This window comes from Trachinotus anak, unplaced genomic scaffold, assembly GCF_046630095.1.
Source record: "Trachinotus anak isolate AG129_WGS33_773 ecotype Australia unplaced genomic scaffold, CSIRO_AGI_Tana_v1 ptg000002l, whole genome shotgun sequence".
Lineage (NCBI taxonomy): Eukaryota > Metazoa > Chordata > Actinopteri > Carangiformes > Carangidae > Trachinotus > Trachinotus anak.
Genome location: NW_027273853.1, coordinates 1,354,661 through 1,373,699, shown reverse-complemented (window position 1 = coordinate 1,373,699; position 19,039 = coordinate 1,354,661). Strand labels below are relative to the sequence as shown.

The following is a 19,039-nucleotide window of genomic DNA, read 5'->3' as shown; positions in this document are numbered from 1 at the left end:
ATATTGACAGGTGAGTAACATGTTGATATCCAGTGCTCTGTAGTTATTACTGCATTATTACATGGTATTTCCACTATCAGTCATTTACATTTCTGAACTATAATAGTGCTCAGTAGAGGAAATACCTCTACCGAGGCCAAACAATCCTACACATCGGTAAAATCATTTTATTTTCTAGATCTGCACCAAGTTGTACAAAGTTATAGAAATAGAAATAATAAAAATATAGAAATAATTGTCCTATCTTTTACATCAAGATCCAAATATTATTTCCTGACAAACTGAAAAAATGTTGAAAAATGCCCCATCTCCTGATGTTTAGTAAACTGATAAAAAAAAATTCCTGGATCATTTGGATCAGCATAGAAATTTCATGGTTTCCCCCCGGCCCCTCCCCCATCCTTCCACCAAGTTTCATGTGAATTGGTTCAGTAGTTTTTGCATGATCCTGCTGACAAACAAAAAAACACAAAGACAGGTGAAAACAGAAGCTTGTTGGCAGAGGTAACAGTAAGATAATGTGTTTGAATGCTGTTTGTGTTGTTGCAGTTCCTTCTGGTCACCACTAGAGGTGGATAAAGGACATGAAGAAACACCAGAACATCATAGCTGAAACATTTTTATTTCATGAAAATATTCACCAATTTAAATTATTTAATTTACTCTGGTAAAATCAACTTTAAATTTCAATCTAATAAAAATGGAGCAAAACTGGCCCAGGAATATGAACCATGGAAATAAATCATTTACAGCATATACTCAGCACTGACATGGCATTTGTATTTTACTCATTTAGTCGTTCCTTTTTCTGGCACTTCTGACAGCGTGGTTGTCCATTTAGAGATAACTCACATAAATACATCCCACATGTCTACAGTGAAGTCAGATGACTTGTTCCAGTTTGCTGTGCACATGTTTCTTTTACAAAAAAACTGTAAGACCATCGCAGCAGTCAGTGAGTTTCTCTCTTCTCAAAACAAACTGTACTGGACAACTGGCCTGTAGCGAAGCACATTTCTGCCAGGAAAATAGAAACGACATAGATCACATTTAAGGAATGTCAAACCTAAAGATTCTCGTGGTAAATCAAAACCATGAGGTACAAAGAATCTAAATAGAGATTCATTATGCAAATTATGAAACTTGAAATCAAGACTACCAAAAATGCACTTAGTAGCCAGTTTATTAGGCACACCAAGAAAAAACTAATGCAGTCTAATCCACCAGTCTGGTCCTAAACCCTCCTCTGTGAAGGTTATCTTCAGTTTGAGCTGAAGCTCTTCCCACATTCAGCTTCACGCTCAGTGTGGAGGATGGAGTCTGTGGCTCTGTTGAACTGTTTTTCATCACAGAGGTGTTTCTGTTGTTCAGCCTCCCCTCATTGATGTAATGGATGGATGCAATATTAGAAATAGCTCCCAGTACAACACAATATAATTCAACACAAAATACATCTTCCAAAGTGATCACACAGCTGCAGCACTAACTGAACATTACAACCCTCATGAAGGGAGGATATATTAGACTGTATTAGTTCAACTGAGTGTGGTCGCTCATGACTGACAGTAAACCTCTCAATTCTGACTTAGTCATAGTTTTGACTCATCTCCTATGTTTGACTTCACATAAGTATTTTTAAACATTCCCAAGTTCTCATTCATTTTCCCTCTGCTTCTCTCTGTGGAAATATGCTGATGAAGCTTCTGCACAAACTGTGCAGTTGCTTTTATAAGTGTTACTTAAGCTTCTTTTAGTGTTCCGGCTTAACATTTTTGTGAATCCACATTTCTATGCCAGATATATCCTCCTGCTTTAAGTAAGCTCCAAGAACATGAACTTCAACCCCATCTGGGAGTCTGATGTAAAGGCTGAACTTAGTTTGCCCTGAGACAGTTCAGTCTGGATGCATTTAGTGCTGCCTGAACTGTTCACATAAAAGCATTTGCTTTGAACTATGAAGTTTTTCTCTCAACATGAGCAGACAACAGGGAAAGTGTCTGTAAGATCAGGGGAGAAGACTGATGTACTTCAGTGTGTCCAGTGCAGAGACAGGGAGATGTTACAGTGCCTACAGCCAATTAACACATTGACTCCCAGACTGATGAAGATGCCAACTACTCCCAAACAGAGAAAAAAAAATATCCAGACTAAGGTTATAAATGTCAAGGTTTTGACCCCAATGTGTGCTGCTGTTTAAGAGCCAGAGAGCACACACACGTTCAAAGAGCTCTATTACACTGCCAGAAAAACTGTGCAGGGCGACACAAAGGCTGCAGGCTTAACAAGGCTCATTTGTTTCTGCATCAGCCAGACGTTTGAGTGAATCATCACCAAGTCTTAAAGACTGTCTTGAGGGGATCATGATGACATTGGCTGTTTGTTCTCTCTTTACTGTTGCATGAGTTTCTCAGGCTACCAACCCTTGTTCTAACTCAGTCTTCTGAATCAAACACTAGTTAAGATAAGAACTGGCCCACTAGCTTCCAGGTGACTGGTTTCAATGACAGATGCTTGTGTGCAAATGTAGCAGCAGTTGAGGAGGTAATGCGAGGAATGATGTCATCACATGTACTTAGAGCACGCACACAGAATCAGTGGAGAGAGTGTGAGCTGCTAGCTGCCGTGCAAACCGGTGGTATAACAGATCTGTCACTTCTCATCCCCGGGTTGGTGCTTCTGTCAGTGTCGGAGCCGCAGTGTGACGTGTGTTTGTGTGTTATTAAAACTTATTTTGAAGCTGTGGTCTGTCTTTCATCTCTCTCATAGCTGCAGTGTTTCTGGTGTGTCTACAGCATCTGTAAGACATCACAGCAGCAAAGGGGTGAAAATCAGCAGCTTCACCCAGGTGTTGTGTTTACATCAATCAATACCTGCCTCATTTGACCTGGGTCTGAATGGCGACTGAGCCCTTTTCCATTGCCGACAAAAGCCCGATGTTAGCTGGTCTTAGCAGGTGGAAAAGGCGCTTTACAGAGTGGGACCTTTATGACATAATGAAGAACAACATTTCAAATGGGAAAGTCATGTGCAAACAGTCTGCACCAGAATCATGATAAAAGCAAAAATGATGATAAAAGCATGACATGAACTCTGCTCCACAGATTCTACCTGGATTTCTGCCAGGTCTCTTGGTTCCGCTTCCACTGATAGTCAAAGACAGACTCTTTACTGGGTGAAGCTGGCAACTGCCCCAGGGCCCTGGGGCCCCAGACCCTGAAAAGCTCCAGGTTCACTGCATGGCAGTACCTGTGTTTACTGGATTAATGCATACTTGTTTAGTGATATTTTCACCAAGACAAAGACTCTGGCCAACAATAGATTCTTCTCTGGTGTTGTCAGAAGCCAGTTCTCAGTCTTTACACAGAAACAGCATTTTGAAACAAATACATGTAGAGTTAACCTTTGTCTGTTGTAAATGCATATGTGATACAAAAGCACCTGTCAGCCACCAGAAGCAACTAAAAGCCGTCACTGAAGACTGTGGGAATAAAAACTACAGTCACCTCTGTTGAACCATCATATTCACATTTAGTGCAGAAAAATAAAAGAGCAATTCATATTTGGTCATACGATTCAAAAAGCTACAAAGACCTGGAAATAATTTAAAATATATGCAAATCAGCTCAGTGTCACAAAATAACACACCTGTAAAACACACTGTCAGTCAAAGAGAAGAGGTCAAAGGCTCTTCTCATTTCTTAAGAGATCGGAGCATCCTGTGTTCAAACCTCTGATCTATTCACTCTGAACTCACTGACAAACCAAGATGAGCTGAGGAGACATTCTTTAGTCACATGCCCTACACTGAGATCTATGAAACCCTCTTCAATTGTATGCCTGTCTAAAATAGGTTAGCCGAGAAAGATAGACAGAAACATGTTGTAGTTGCTAATTTGGAATTAAAAGTAACACACAGGCACTAAGACTTGAAGTGATCTGAAAAAAATACAAGGAAGAACAAAAAGAGCAGCAAGAGACATAATGAGAAAGAGAAACACCACTTTGGAGGTTGGAAAATAGAAATTAAGGCCTCAAGGAAAAAAGCCAGAATCTTGCATAAACTGTTATCTTCCTGTTAGTCTGTCAGTTCTTCTGCCTCTGCAGTCACTGCATGGAGTCATACTGTCAGACTGACAGAGGAAGGAAGACAGACACACAGACACACAGACACACACACAGACACAGACACAGACACACAGACACAGACACAGACACAGACACACACACACACACACACACACACACACACACACACACACAGCCCCTGAGAGAGGTTAGTGTCATCCTGATTGTAACCTGTAACCTGTACCTGTACCTGTACCCCCACCCCCCACCCCCCACCCCCCAGCAGCAGGGGAGAACAGCATCTTGCTGCTTCACATTCAGGAGATCAGGAGATGATTCATCCAGATTTTTAAATAAACAGCTTCAACTGTTGTGTAGTGTGTGTTTCCCTGTGATGTGAACGCAGCATGGTGCTGTCCTTCGGTGGACATCATACTTGATGGCTCAACAGCCCACCACAGGTCTTAGTGCTGCTGGCACTAACACACACCTTCAGTTCACACATGGCTTCTTCTTTCATAGTGGAATAAAATCTGCTCTTGTCCTGGTCCTGGTCCATCAGTAGAAAATGACATTATGTCCCAGGTCTGGCTGGTTTAGATGTGGCCCAGGATTTGCCAGGATCTAATCTTGTACCATGTTAAAGTCAGGTCCCGTCAGAAGACAGTGTGACTGGTGTTAGACTGCCCCAGCAGCATCAGGTGCAGCCATGCAGCCTCAGCACTGCTAAAGGGTGGCGAGGACCCTGAGGAAGGAGATGATGAGGACACAAAACGACTGTCCCACCCCAAAGACAAGAGCCTCCAAAGAGATCATCTTCTTCCCTGCTGCCTTGTACACACCTGCTATGGCCGCACCTTAAGGACATAAGAAAACAAGACAGAGGAAAATTAAAAACTAAACAGAACAACAAAACTAAACTGTTCAGCTCGACCTGGTTTCTGATAAATGATCAAAACCATAACATTTACGGAAAACTGAACTGAATTAAGAGATGGATAAAAAGATAATTAAAATAATCAAAAATTAATATAATAATTTATAATTAATTATTCATCAATCATTCTATGATGAAAATGTTTCCAGTTACAAAATCACTAATGTATGAAAATCAAGAGTTGTCCCATGCTGATCCAAAAGGGCAGGTCCAGGCATATTTTACTGGAGTGTGTTGATTAAAGTAAATCTGATGAAATGCGGATCTTTACTATGATAAGTCCACATCAGTTTGCCACTGCAAATCTCTGATTGGCTCTTATCAGCCTAAACTACCAGTGGTAAAACAACATGGATAATGAATAATAATTACGTTCAGTTCAATTCTGTATTTGAACTCTGCAGAGGAGACAACCTGTTTCCTGTTTACACCTGCTCGCACATGCTCAATGTAGGTGAATGGTCAAATGTGTTATCAGGTGTGTTCATGTGGACAGAGATTGTTTCTGATATGGAGCTAAAACACTTGTCTGGATGGAGATCGATTTCATTTTAAAAGGCTGTTTTAAAATGAAAATGTTTTAGTGTGAACGTAGCCTAAAACTTGCCAGATACAGGTTTAATCAACATTATTTCATTTTTATGTACAGTGAGCCTCTTGTGCACAAAAACTTATTTCGGGATGAAATAAGCGCTGTCTTGTCTAATTTTGAGGTTGTACTCGACCTGTGTCTTCTAAATAATATATGCATCAGATCTGCCTTGGTACGAGCAGGACTTGGACATCCATATCATAATTGAGGCAAACATACACACATTACTTACTGGTGAGGACTCCCCCACAAATTGGCCCCACAATGCCCATGAGGAGGATGGCAATGGGCATGAATCGGGCCATCTTGTGCTGACGTAGCGTGGCGAGTGAGAGCAGAGCTGCAGGCAGGTGGAACACCAGAGAAGAGACCGCCGCCCACAGAAACACTCCATACCACATCTCTGGACAAAGACACAATCATGCAGTCGCACATCACTTCATGACAGCAGAACAAATTGTGTAAAGTTTCACAGGCGCTGGGGCCATTTTAACAGATCATTCAATTATTCATTAACGTGATCTGAGCTCTCTCCATCTCCTCTATGGAGAACACAAGTTCAGCAATGTGGGAGAACCTGAGTAAATTAGCATAGATGCATAAAGAATATTAGGTTCCTACACAGGTGGCACGGGCTCACTGAATACTTTGATGAGTATGAAAATGATGTGAATCATATGTTATTGCCTTCACAGTCGACAGCTCTGAGCCTGACTGAACACCTATGGGATATTTTAGCACAATCTGTTAGACAGCACTCTCCACCAAGTGAGGGAATGTGTTTTGGAACAAAGTTGTTCACCTCTCCAGAGGAGTTTCTCACACACTCACACACACACACACAGACAATCTGGTGGTTCGAGGTGGAACTAAGATGGAGAATCAAGTCCCAGGTTAAGACAGGGCCAAGAACCAAACTTTGGCTTTTGAGTCAGAGGCAAGTCCCAATATGTTAATCAGATAAATGGCCATTTCAAAATTTAATAAGTAGTTTGTACATCACATTAACGCTTTATAATGTGTTTATAATATTCTCCCAAACTTAGTCCATGGTGATACACGAGTGAGTCTAGGACAACCAGTCCACACCTGTTAGAGCCACTGTAAAGTGCAGTGTCCACCACTGTAGAGTTAATAACAGCGGTGTCATTGCACCGACTTATATTTTCACTTGTTTATGATGTTGTCCTTGTGTCCTGCTAGTGAACCTTATAAAAGCTAAACACACGAAAACATACCGTTATTTGCTTCCACTGACGCGACTGCAACACATTTCTAAACTGCATGAATGAAAAGCTTTTGACAGAAGCTTTTAATAATTGAATTTACTTGCTCACTCAATACAAGCGATGGACAGCCAGACATTCTTTCCTCAGTACACAGGAAAGTACAATGCAATGAAATCTTACGTAACATTAACACGCACTTTTTAGTAAACTATGTTTGAGGTTGTTTATTGAAAAAATACCACATGTATGTCAACCATCGCTAGGTTAGTCCGACTGTTATGAAAACTACAGTTGAGATTACGGGGGAAGTTAGCTAGCTTCACAGGTTTACAGTAGTTGCCTGGACAATGCTAACGCGTACAAACCTAGCGTCCAGCAGCTCACCTACAAAAATACATTTCACGCGGACCGAGCACATTTAAACGTCTTTCAGGAAAACACGTTAAGACTTCAGGTGACATTTCTCCCCCATAACACGATATTTCGTCAAAGTATTTCAGCTCGGCTACATAGCCTGTGTAGCTAACAAGCTACCAAACATTAGCCCACCTGAGAAGTCGCTGAGAGATGTGTCGTTGCTTCGGTGTGTGCCATCTTTTCTCGGCACTAAATTCAAACCGAGTATTTGCTGGACAAAGCCTATCTCGCTATACCTGTCCTCCATTTCTCACACCGATACTAGGCAGAGCATGAGCGAAAGAGAGCCAGAAGACGTGGAAAACCATTGGTGGGGTTTTTCCAGAACTGGCTGGCGACGTAAGACTAGCTAGCATCAGGCTAATAGTCAACACAACTTGTTTTGACGTCATAGTGGGTTTTTTCCCCCGAGTGTTGTCTGTCAGGCAGAAGCGCGTTCGACTGCCCCTACAAGGTCTGACTGCAGCGGATATAAAGCAGTGACTACAGAGCTACAGAGTTGAAGTTGTAGTTTATGGAGAGCATATATTAACGATAGCGGTGTAGTTATTAGAATCTCCCCTCAATGCAGACCTGTGGAGGACGGATCTGACCTGGAATCATCGGAGGACGTATGCTGCCTACTCTGAACCCAGGGCATAGTTCCTTAAATGTCTCCTTGCAGGTGAAACATGGGACAGTGAAGCCTGAGTAGGGCAGGAAGGGTCGTTATTAATCTGAGTGCAAATCTCTCTTCTTCGTATTTTTGATTTTAAGTTTACGAACAAAAGCTATTCTTTTCACCCAACCACAATCATGTTTGAGAGAAAGGCTTTAAACAAGATTCACATTTTGTTCTGATGTGTATTTGTAAGGATTTTGTGGTAAAACCACAGGAATAGATCATTTTTGCAATAATCGGCCAACTTGACCCCCAGTGGACTCAACTTAAACACAAATGCAAATCATTGATTTTTTTCTAAAGGCTAAACTGACACTGAACTGCCCACTTAGTTTAGTGCGGAAGTAGTTTGTTGTTTTGTTGGCTTGAAGAGTGGGGAAAACCTCACGTGCTCCACCAGTTCTGATTGATAGATTGTAGCAAAAGTTCTAAAAGCATAAGCAGCAATTTTTACATAACTCCAACAACTCCTCTTACTTTACTACCACTTACCTTAAGAAGAGGTGAGGTCCATAGTAAAATGTTAAGGTATTAACGTAATTCTGAAAAGATTAAAGTAAAACTTTAATAGTAACTGAGAAACCTTTTGTCTAACAAAGTCGGGACATTTCACATGACTTTTATGACCACTGTCAAAATGTCTGCACCGAGCTGTTTTGGTTCAACTTAGACCTATGTTCAACCATTACTTTTTTTCACCACGGAAAATAAACCAACATAAACAAAGTACTGACCTTTTTCAGGTTTTCTCTGGCTCCAAGAACTTGCAGCTATGTGGGCATCAGTGCGCTTGAACTATGGCCACCATCAAAATCCATCACTTCTCCATAGCCCCCTCTCAAAGGTTAGGTTTTAAAGTTTTTAAGACTTTGACAGCCCATAAATATGGGTAATAGTATGGAGACTGCCTAATAATAAAAAAACATGCCTAATAAAACCAGCCATGACGGACAAGCCCAATAAACCATCTGCAAAGAACACTTCAGAAATTAAGATGAAATTTAATTAATATCCAGACAAAAAAGTGGGGGTTAAGTTGTATTATCATCTGTAAATAGCTTATTCCCTTTCCAATGCTGGTACAGAAAACTGAGTTACAAAACCATTTCCTCTTGGAACCAAATGCCAGTGAATCATGTGTTGCCAAGATGAAAAAACTGTCACATTTGGTGTGGGGAAAGGAAGATGTTCAATGGAGAGAAGGAAGGCAGCAGAAGAGCCTGTTCTCTGGAAAAAAATAAATCATTTCATCCCAACTGCGGGCAGATGCATTGGTGATTGGTGGTCTGTCGGGCATAGTTCACCCAATGTGGACATGTACTCAGCAGTAATGCTGCAACACATCCTCAGATTTCAACATTAATTGATGTCCATTTTTGCATTTTTGCTCAGTAGGCTGGCAATTGGCCCAATGCAAAAGTTTATCAATTATAATGTTAAGAACGAAAAAAAAAAAAGTTACGTACACCTCAAAAGCCAGACATTTTTCTCAGGAGTTGGTGGAGACCAAACCAAAGCTAAAAGGCCATATATACAGAGGCAACTATAGTATGTGTGAACACAACCATGGCAAGTTTGAAGGTCATTTTAAAAGTTCAAGTTTAAAAACTTGTCAAATTTCAAAGTCAACTCAACACCTTACAAAGGTGGATTTTTTTTTAAGTTGAGGTGGTGAATTAAAGAAATAGAATGCAGCTGGAACAATGGTGCATTCAGACTGACCATAGCACTAAAACTGCTCACACCCAAAGATGCTTTACTCAAACTGGACTTCCAGGAGTAAAGATCACTCCAAGACACAAAGGGCTGCATTAGTGGAGGTGTGTTACTTTGGTTGCTGCCGAGAAATAAAGTACAATGGAGGAAGGAAGGCAGGAGGCTCATCAGACACCAAAAACACTGCACAGCATTATTTTGAAGACGGATTACACAATGGCAGTCATCTCATCCTTCATCTTAACACTTGGCAGGCAAACCATAGAATTTTACTGTTAATTTTACAAAGTAATCCACCAGGAATGTGCACTTGCACTGCCAACATAGTGCACTGTCTGACGTCACTGTGTGTTACAGCAAACACTGAGCCACATTCAACTTCCTTGTTGGCAACCATCATTTGCCAACACTTTGTAAAGGCAGGTGCTGTGTTGTTTCCACTCAGTGCTGCTGTCAGTCTGAACACTGTCCAAGAATTAACACCTGTGGTTGGAACCTGTTCAGCAGCTGATGAAGACCAAATTTACAATATCATAAAGTTATCTTCAGAAATTAATTGTTGAACTACTGAATCACAATGTGTTTTCTTTGCATTTCATGTTTCTGTGTGTAGTTTGTTTTTAATAGCACTTCCATTCCCCTACGTTCCCTAAAATGCTGTAGCTGCTTAGATTCACAGTTCTGCACATGGTATAGATACAACTTCAACCTGAAATGGAATTTGCTAAATGTAAACGTAATATAAAGGGAGATCCCATAGTTGAGAACCACTGGTCTGAAAAGCACTGGAAATTTACATGAAAAAAAAGAAAGCAGTGTTGGGTCAAAGAAGAGGGACAGTGGTTCTGAAGAAGTTTAGCTGGAGTTATAGCATGAACAGCTCCAGTTTAGGCTGCACTGATGACAAACTGTACCTCTCCTGTTTAGCCTTCCAGCTGCGAGGTAGGAACCCAGTTAGCATGAATGCAGCTCGCCAGGAGGGCAGAGTGTGTTGGTATGGCTCTTAGTAACAAAACATAACCATCATTTTACTTCCATAATAAATTAAAAAAAAAAAAAAAAACACATACCAAAAAGCTTTTCAAATCTTGCTCAATGCAGAAGAAGAGAAAAACATTTACAAAGAATACCTGCAAAATAAAACTTTAAGTGTGTTTTTAAAAGGCGTTTCAATTCACAGGAGCTGCTTTGCTCAGAGACACACACCAATGGTGAGTGAGATTTTTAAAGATAGCAACTGTTGTTATTAAGTGTCAGACTGCTGCACAGGATCCAGTTACTAACAACAGCTCAGTGATTGGTTGGGTCACCAATCAGCTTTTCCTGTTTCAGTGGCAATTCATCTTATGTTTCTGTATACATTTTTCTTTTTATAAAATATTTTATTCATACAATCATTTCTTTAACTATAGCAACATTACTATTTAATTTTGAGTGGCAAGATATCAGTCGCACATCACCTCATAAGAACAATAGTATATAAACAAATGCAGAAAAAACTATTCTGTATCCATTTGAGTATGTCTCTCATTTTGCTTCTCAGTTCATCTTGTGTCTGTACACCTGTCTGACTGTCAGTGATGAGCCGATGGGAGTATTGCTGGTCCTGGTGGGGGCATGTGATTGGTACAGCTCTGAGCAGTGGCCTCCGCTGGATAGCCAGGAGGAGGGCCCTGCATGGCAGAACAGGCTGGCCATTGGCTGGGATTAGAGAACCTTCACGCCGGTCCATTTACAGCTGGCTCTGAGGACACGGCACTCTGGTCCAGTCTGTGGAGAAACGTAAAAATATAGTTATGGAATTTAAGAGACAGATGGAAATATGATCTGTCTAATTTAGCTTTACACTACAGAAACTTTGCTATGGTTAAAATTAACAATTGGCATGCTGAACTGAGAGCTCAGTATGCAGCAGTATATGACATAGTACATGATATTTGACATTTGAGGTGTTTCGTGGTTTAGTGGTGGTACAGCTAGAAAGACTCATATCAAACTCACACAGTTCACAGTCAGACTTACTTGGCCTCCTCTACAGCTGACATTTCCTCTAAAGGACCATTGGGAAGCCTCTCACTGCTTACAGGAGACACAGGAGAACAGAAGAAAAAAAACTGTCACTGATTAGCTAACCTGGAATCATCTTAACATAACTCTCACTGGATCATGTTGTAATGGAAACCAGTGATGGTACACTGTAGGATTGTATCACCACTCATCTCCTGATTTGATTTCAAGCCCAGAATGAACTAAATTCAATTTCATTCATTTTGATTTGATTGTTGATGATTTGACACTAATAAAATTTCTTCTACAATCAATCTCTGTTGTTTCCTTGAATGTACAGTAAAATTGTGTGAAAACACAGAGTCTAAACTGTGAACACATTCCCTGGTTAGAAAGCTGTGGACCCAGGTAAATGCAAAAGGACTAAACATGACTCATGTAATTGTTAAGCTGACAGTAAATGTGCAAAACAGTTGGACACGAATAATACAAATCCTCCACCACTTACAAGGGTGTTATCTTTATGCACATTGTAAAATGCTGTCATACAGCTGTGCATGGACTGTCAGTACAGACGTCCACTGTGATGGACACTGGGCACAGACAGGACAGTCGATCACTGATCATCTGCATCTTTGTGTTGACTGACATCTGCAGACTTTTGTATTTTGCCTAATTTTGAAACAATTATAAAAATCAATTATGTTATTTTCTTATTTTATTTACTTATGTGTCTTCCAACCATATTGCACCTCACAATTCATGTAATTCTCGCTTTTACACATTAAATTAAACCTTTACAGTCACTTCTATTTAGTGACTGCTTTAATGTGAAGGCGTAAACAGTGTTCAGCCTAAAAATGAAGTCAATCCAGACCACAGAGAAAAGGTGAAAATCTGGTTGGGGCTGTCACCCAACCAGAGCTGCACATGTCTTTAAATTAAAGAGAAAGGACAAAAAATAAATGAAAATCAATTGGAAACATTAATTATCTTATCTTGATTTTTCATTTTCAGCATTGTAAAGCATCGCTTACTGGAAAATCTAATTTACCAATTTCTTACCACATTTTAAATTCATCAGTGGATTATAAATACTGAGAATTCTGTAGTTATTCTGGTGGCACAGTGTAATGAAGGGCTTTGGCACTAAACTGACTGTATCTGAGTATGGAACAGCATTTCACCACAGCTATAGACACTGAAAAATCCCACACATCTCAGGATCAAAGGGATCATGTGACTCAACACTTCCAAATCAGTAATGCTCAAGGGTGCAGAGGTGTGAACACATTTTGTTGCCATTCAGGTTGTGTGTGTGGGGTGTGTGTGGGGTGTGTGGTGTGTGTGTGTGTGTGGTGTGTGTGTTTTGTGTCTGACCCTGTTTTGGGACAGCAGGCTGTGGCTGAGCTGTTGATGCCTGTTCTCTCCAAATCCACACACTCCACCACTGAGTATTTCTCTGAAGAAGCACTCTTCTCTTCATCACTGGAACACACAGGTACACACACAAATATACATTAATACCGTGACAAGTTATTGATTGCAGTCACTTTCCCCACAGAAACACACAGAGCACAGTGAGATGTGAACAGTGATGCATGCTGAACGGACTGACAGAGCACACAGTAAAACAAAGGATGAAGGTGTTGGAATGGGGGAAACTGTGAATAGTATGAAGGAAAAGCATCAAAATGTACAGCAAATGGAGAAAGTCAACTGTTTTGAGTGTTTAGCTATAGTGTGTGTAGCTACTTTGTAGCTACAGAGCCAGCAAATAGTAGGCAGGACTACAAATGGAAACTGATTGGACCAAAATTGATTGTGCCAGCCGTCAGTCTTGCTTTGTCTCAGAGAACCACCAATAATCTCGATGAGGCCTCAATCAAAGCAAAACACCCATAAACAACCAAATACAACCCAACATTTGTGGTGCTACCTGACACAATTATTCAGCATTAGTCATTTCAGATAACAAGTTGTCATGTGGTATGAAGAATGTGTGAACAATTAAGGCTGCATTTGTGGAAACACATTCACACCAGTATCTTGCTTAATTTAAAGTCACCTTATTGACCAACAAAAATAGTTTTCAGCCTTACTGCACGAAAAGGGACAAGTCTAAATTTCAGATTTCAATGTCAGTAATATAATAGCAAAGTTTTATCCTTCCTGCATGAAACTGGATGTTTTATGACATTCTGAACGCACAGATCCTGAGTAACAATCTTTCATTACAGCCAGAACCCAGTGGATAAATCAGAAGCCCAAAAATATTGGTGCATATTTACTTTCCACAGATACATGTATATCAGTATGGGCACATACATACAACAGAAACACAAAACTGTAGTACATTTAAGTTTGAGGACAATAAGAAACAGCGTCTCCATCATCGTGACCCGGAGAGAAGTGAAGGAATTTTTCCAAGTAAAATGAAAATCAATATTCGATAGAAGAATACTGGTATTATGTTACAGTTAGAGTTAAACTAATAACTTTCTTCCTGTGTGTCTGCAGCTCCTATGAGCAACTCACATTTCATTCCAATTTCGTATGTTGTATGAATGGAACAGCATTTTCAAATTTTATTCTTGTGATTTGATTTAAGTTAGTAGCATCTGAAATGTAACAGTGCATCCATCCTTCTAGTTTAAGACTTTTCTTGTATTTTTTGAATGAATGACGCTGTCACAGGTGTTAAGTCAAAGCCTTAATGACCAGATTTTTTTTATCAACAGGTCTTTAATGACATGCTTCCTGCCATGAACAGCTGATTGATGCATGATTTGAATCAGTTCTGTTTTTACTATTTAGGCACCTACCAATGTCCAGTATTGCAACTGTTACACCTCATTCAATGTGCGTTTTTACCTTAGTTACAGTCTTAAGAGACCATGGCTAAGCTATAAGGCAGCAGATGTGGGCAAAGCAAACCACAACAATTAAATAAATATATGAACAATAAAATCCAATTGTGGAGAGGCAGAGGCAACTTCAGGGCAACTTCACTTGTTTGAAATAATGATTTGGTTTTAAATTGGGTTGGCCTGTTAAGATACAAGTCGTCTGAAAACTGAATAAACTAAAAACTGCACTTGGACAACACCTTTGGTAGAAACACATGCAGAATGGAGATAATGAAATAAACAAACAAGGAGCTGAAACCAAAGAAGATCAAAACTGGGAAAGAAAAGTTGGTGGTTGACGTGACAACAAGACTACATCACGGCTGCAGGCTGATCTCTGATTGGCTGTACATACCGATAAGATTTCAACACTCTGAAGAAGACCACACCCACAACGCACAGCAAGAGAGAGAGGGAAGCTCAGGTTGTAAGTGTCGCTCAATTCATCAGACAGTTGTTATTTACTCAGACAGACAGACAATATAATGCAGCATCAACAAGGGGACAGGAGGACAAAACCTGTGGATTTCAGATAGGCAAATATTTCACTATGGAGACACTGTTGAAACTCAAATATGAAAAAAAAACCAATTGTAGGACTGAAAGGTGTCTGTGAAAAGCTTGTAGTTTGATATTTGAAGAGAATGGGGGCTGTAGTCAGCTTGAATTCATGTCAGTGCTAATGCATTTCAATAGTGAAACATTTTAATGGTGGTAAAGTATTGGAATGTTGATAGAGGGTGTTTCACACTCATACTATGGTTGGATCATTTTAAAGTCTAAATGTACAACTAGTGTGGAGTACTTCATCACCACACAGGCTTATTTTCTGTTTCTGCAGTTCTACTGTGTGAAGTATGGGCACCACAAATTCATTAGACAGTGAAAGAATGAACATAAAAAATAAGACAAGTGAAGCAGTCTAGAGCTTTATTTCTGGGGTAAAATAAGCAGCTTGAGCAGCACTCAGCAGCAGTTATCGTCAATTATATTCACAGGCTGAAAAGTGCCTAACTGGAATTTTTTGGTTGCTTTTGGTGCAGTTGTCACCTGGAACGGCATACATGTATTAAAATAACAAACTGAATCAAAATTGAAACAAATTGAATTAAAATCCGTCTTATTTCTGGTTGCTAGAGTTTCTGTTTTTTGCTGCTCTATCGCACCCTACCTGATTTGTTATTTTCTTCATTACAATGGCTAATTACCCACTGAACATTTAAATTTACATTAGTTCTGCTGGAACTCTTACAGCTCTCTCCTTCTTATAGCAGCTTTCTCACCAATTTGCAATTGTTTACACAGCACTCAGCTTAGCAGTTAGTGATGGCATCTCTCACTCTTGCTCAGTGCATCTTGGATCAACAAATAAACTTGTTCATAAGATTGTGGTGTTTTTGCAACCTCAATTTAGAGGACTGTGATGTTTTCTGCTGCCTCACCTTCGACACACAGCTCCACTCGCTCACAGACCTGCTTCAGTCTGTGCCCATCTGCACACTGTAGCCTTCAGTGCTTACAGGCTATTACTCATAATGTGTAACCAATCAGATCACTCTGTGCGTTGGACACTGCTCAAGACGACAGTGTGGCAGAGAAAGCTAGCTGCATCAAGTCAAAGTAGCGCATTTTTAAACCAATTTATTTTATAGGGTGCTCATAAGAAGACAAGACAGCTGGCCATTCTGGGAAAGACACCATCATGTAAGAGCACTCCAGCACTCTCTTGGATTTTGAGAATGCCATGGTCACAACCTAATGACATTTAGTCATTTAGCACAGCTATGTGTATAGTAGTATGAGTATGAATGTTTTTGTGTGGATGTGTTTGGCGAACCTCTTAAAGACAGCGGTCTCAGTCTTTGCATCAACAGTGAGGCTCACGGTTTCTTTCATAGAGCCATTGATGACTGTCTCTGTGATGCTGCGCTGCTCACAACAGGCTGTTTCCTCCTCAGCTTTAGATCTCCCACAATCCTTTGGTGAGGTGGAGGAGGGACAACTCACACTGGTTCCCAACCACCCATCACAGTCTAAGGAGTGTTAGGAAAGTTTAATCAGGTCAAATCTGACAGAGATCAAGGTAATTTAAGCGATTTCAACACTGTCATTTAGATTCTGCCACTAAAAGGTGAACAAAGTAAAATTACACACAATAGCAGGTGTCAACTTTGTGTTTGTGCCTCAGGATCACACTGTGTTAACATGGGCATGCATGTGTACAAATCTCACCTTCAGACTGCATGGGAGCATTGACCCCAAGAGGGTCCATGGTCTCTATGCTGGTTTCCATAGCAACAGGAGAGTTGCACCTCAGTGGGTCCTTAGGGCTGAAAAAAAAGCAATTTCTATTTATAAAGTACTTTTTCAGAGTCAAAGGCAATGACAGGCAAAAATCAAGCAATGTTCTGCGTAGCCGCATCAATGTCTGCACACTAATAAACTGTTGCAGTCTAACAGGATGTCCTACCTAACAGGGGTGAAGTTGGAGAAGTCAGCCCAGCCCGTTTCAGAGTTGGCGTTGGCTGCAGGAGAGGCGCTCCAGGCTGCCTCGGGGAGCGCTTCTGTAGAAGAGGAGGAGGGGGACAAAGGGGAGGAGGTAGCAGGGTTGTTTGGGGTGGGGGCTGGGGCTGTGGATGTCCCTGTGTCCATGGGGATGTCATCAAAGTTGGCTGTCCAGACTGGCCCTAAAAACAATGATGTTAAAAAACATGAAATTAGTCAGAATAGTAAGGTACAATTATATCAATACCTTGTAACCTATAAAATCAGGCATCACATTTGTACCAACACTGACCTATTTCTAATGCTGGCCACTTCTACCCATGTGAACAGCTAACACAGTCATTTAAGACACTTCACTTCAGCCCTGTATGCAAACATCTAAACTGAAAATAAACACAGTCATGGTTCTTACATGAGCCCTACACGCTAGTGCAAAATTTGTCACTCACAATCTTGAACTGGCTACATCTAAGTCCAATTCAAATCCTCAACCAAGTTCTGGCAAAAATCAAACTGGTAATTTTTTTCTTCTCTGGATCCATTTGTTATTGTCACCTCCTTGGTTTGATATGTAGTTCTTGAAGGTACACCAACCTGTGTCAACTTCCATTCTGTCATCGGTGCTGGGATTGGAAGTTTCAAATGGATCTCTCTTTCCATCCTCCTCCTCTGAGTCTGTGCTCTCCTCACTGTCTGTGCTGCCTGAACTCCTGAGATGGACACACAGACTGAGTGTTATTTGCAGACCTCATCCTCTCCTTTTACTGGGGAGTGCAATAAACTCCACACTCAGTCAGCTTGACTATTGAGGCAGATGCTAAAAAGTGTGCAGTGATAGTTTAGCGACACAAGAAATTAAGAAAAAATTCATGTTTCTTAAACAGAGACATTATGAAAGTGGATCTAAGTCTATGAAAGTGCTAGCATGGAAATTGGGGGGGGGGGGGGGGGGGAACAGCAGAAAATCCAATCCAATCCAATCCATAAGGTTAGTGAAATCCAGGGAGCTTTAAGTTTTTTTTTTTTTTTTTTTTTTAATAAAACTCTATATTCAAAAGTTCCTGGTGGAAGTGTAACCAAAATTGACACCTATTTAAATTCCCTAAAGTTACCCACCTTAAATGAAGAACAAAATAGAAAGATGACTACCAACATAACTGAAAGTGAATTAAAAACTGCAATTAGTAGCCTATTAATTGAACAAAGGACGAGGATCAGAGGATATATAGCAGAGTGGTATAAAGAATTTAAAAATGAGTTAATTCCTGGTATACTCCCTACACTGAACTGGGCGTTAAAGAAGGCACAGACACATCCCAGCTGGAGAGATATGATAATCTGAGCCATACCAAAGGAAGGCAAGGATAAAATGGAATGCGGATCTTTTAGACCGATATCTGTTCTCAAAGTAGACTAAAGAACGTTTACTTCCATCATGGCCAAACAATTAGAAGAGTTCCTTCCCAGATTGATACATAATGACCTGACAGGTTTTATACAACAACACCAAACACAAGACAATATACGAAGGACACTGCATGTCATAGATCACATACAAAGAAATTAAATTTATTTGATTCAGTTAATTGGATTTTTCTTTACAGGGTCCTTTGGAGATTTAGTTTAGATGACACAATTATTAAAATTATACAGGTATTATGTAACAATCCCACTACAAGGATTAATATAAATGGATGTCTGTCAATAGTTTTTCTTTGAAAAGGGGCTCAGGACAGGGTTGTGGACGGTCTCCACTAGTCTTTGCATTATATTTGGAACCAAGTTCAATACAGCAGATAACATTTTGATCTATCTAGGACAACCATCATCATCTTTACCTAAATTAATCCAATCATTTGAACAATATGGTCAATTATCAGGATACAAGATAAACATAGGTGGCACGGTGCAGTGGTTAGCACTGTCACCTCACAACAAGATGGTTGCCTTTCTGTGTGGAGTTTGCATGTTCTCCCCTTGTCTGTGTAGGTTCCCTCCCGG

At 40.3% G+C, this 19,039-nt stretch overlaps 2 protein-coding genes across 5 annotated transcripts in view; both read right to left on the bottom strand.

Moving 5' to 3' along the window:
- Window positions 1-606: 606 nt before the first annotated feature.
- On the bottom strand, window positions 607-7,621 carry tmem170a (transmembrane protein 170A). The gene is made up of 3 exons (XM_071488798.1): window positions 7,373-7,621; window positions 5,827-5,997; window positions 607-4,922 (listed from the first exon to the last, which is right to left on the bottom strand). Exons 1-3 carry the CDS (start codon window positions 7,485-7,487, stop codon window positions 4,792-4,794), a joined length of 417 nt encoding a protein of 138 aa, XP_071344899.1. The 5' UTR covers window positions 7,488-7,621; the 3' UTR covers window positions 607-4,791.
- Window positions 7,622-8,882: 1,261 nt separating this feature from the next.
- The window catches only part of ppp6r3 (protein phosphatase 6, regulatory subunit 3), a 30,332-nt gene continuing 20,175 nt past the window's right edge, over window positions 8,883-19,039 (bottom strand). For 2 of the 4 annotated variants that reach the window (XM_071488767.1, XM_071488785.1), the window contains exons 19-25: window positions 17,633-17,748; window positions 17,004-17,220; window positions 16,766-16,863; window positions 16,371-16,566; window positions 13,005-13,112; window positions 11,640-11,693; window positions 8,883-11,387 (exon numbers count right to left, since the gene is read on the bottom strand). In XM_071488767.1, coding sequence (XP_071344868.1) covers window positions 11,336-11,387; window positions 11,640-11,693; window positions 13,005-13,112; window positions 16,371-16,566; window positions 16,766-16,863; window positions 17,004-17,220; window positions 17,633-17,748 — 841 coding nt within the window. In that variant the 3' untranslated portion in view covers window positions 8,883-11,335. Of the gene's footprint in view, window positions 11,388-11,639; window positions 11,697-13,004; window positions 13,113-16,370; window positions 16,567-16,765; window positions 16,864-17,003; window positions 17,221-17,632; window positions 17,749-19,039 lie in introns of all 4 variants that reach the window. The other 2 variants (XM_071488758.1, XM_071488776.1) reach the window with 1 other exon arrangement.

Excerpts from the sequence above, each read along its gene's own strand:
- tmem170a (XM_071488798.1), bottom strand. The coding sequence starts at position 7,487 with ATGGAGGACAGGTATAGCGAGATAGGCTTTGTCCAGCAAATACTCGGT. Across the intron at positions 5,998-7,372 it reads ATCTCTCAGCGACTTCTCAG|AGATGTGGTATGGAGTGTTT; the intron begins GTGGGCTAATGT and ends GTCTTTGTCCAG. Across the intron at positions 4,923-5,826 it reads TTGTGGGGGAGTCCTCACCA|GTGCGGCCATAGCAGGTGTG; the intron begins GTAAGTAATGTG and ends TATGTCCTTAAG.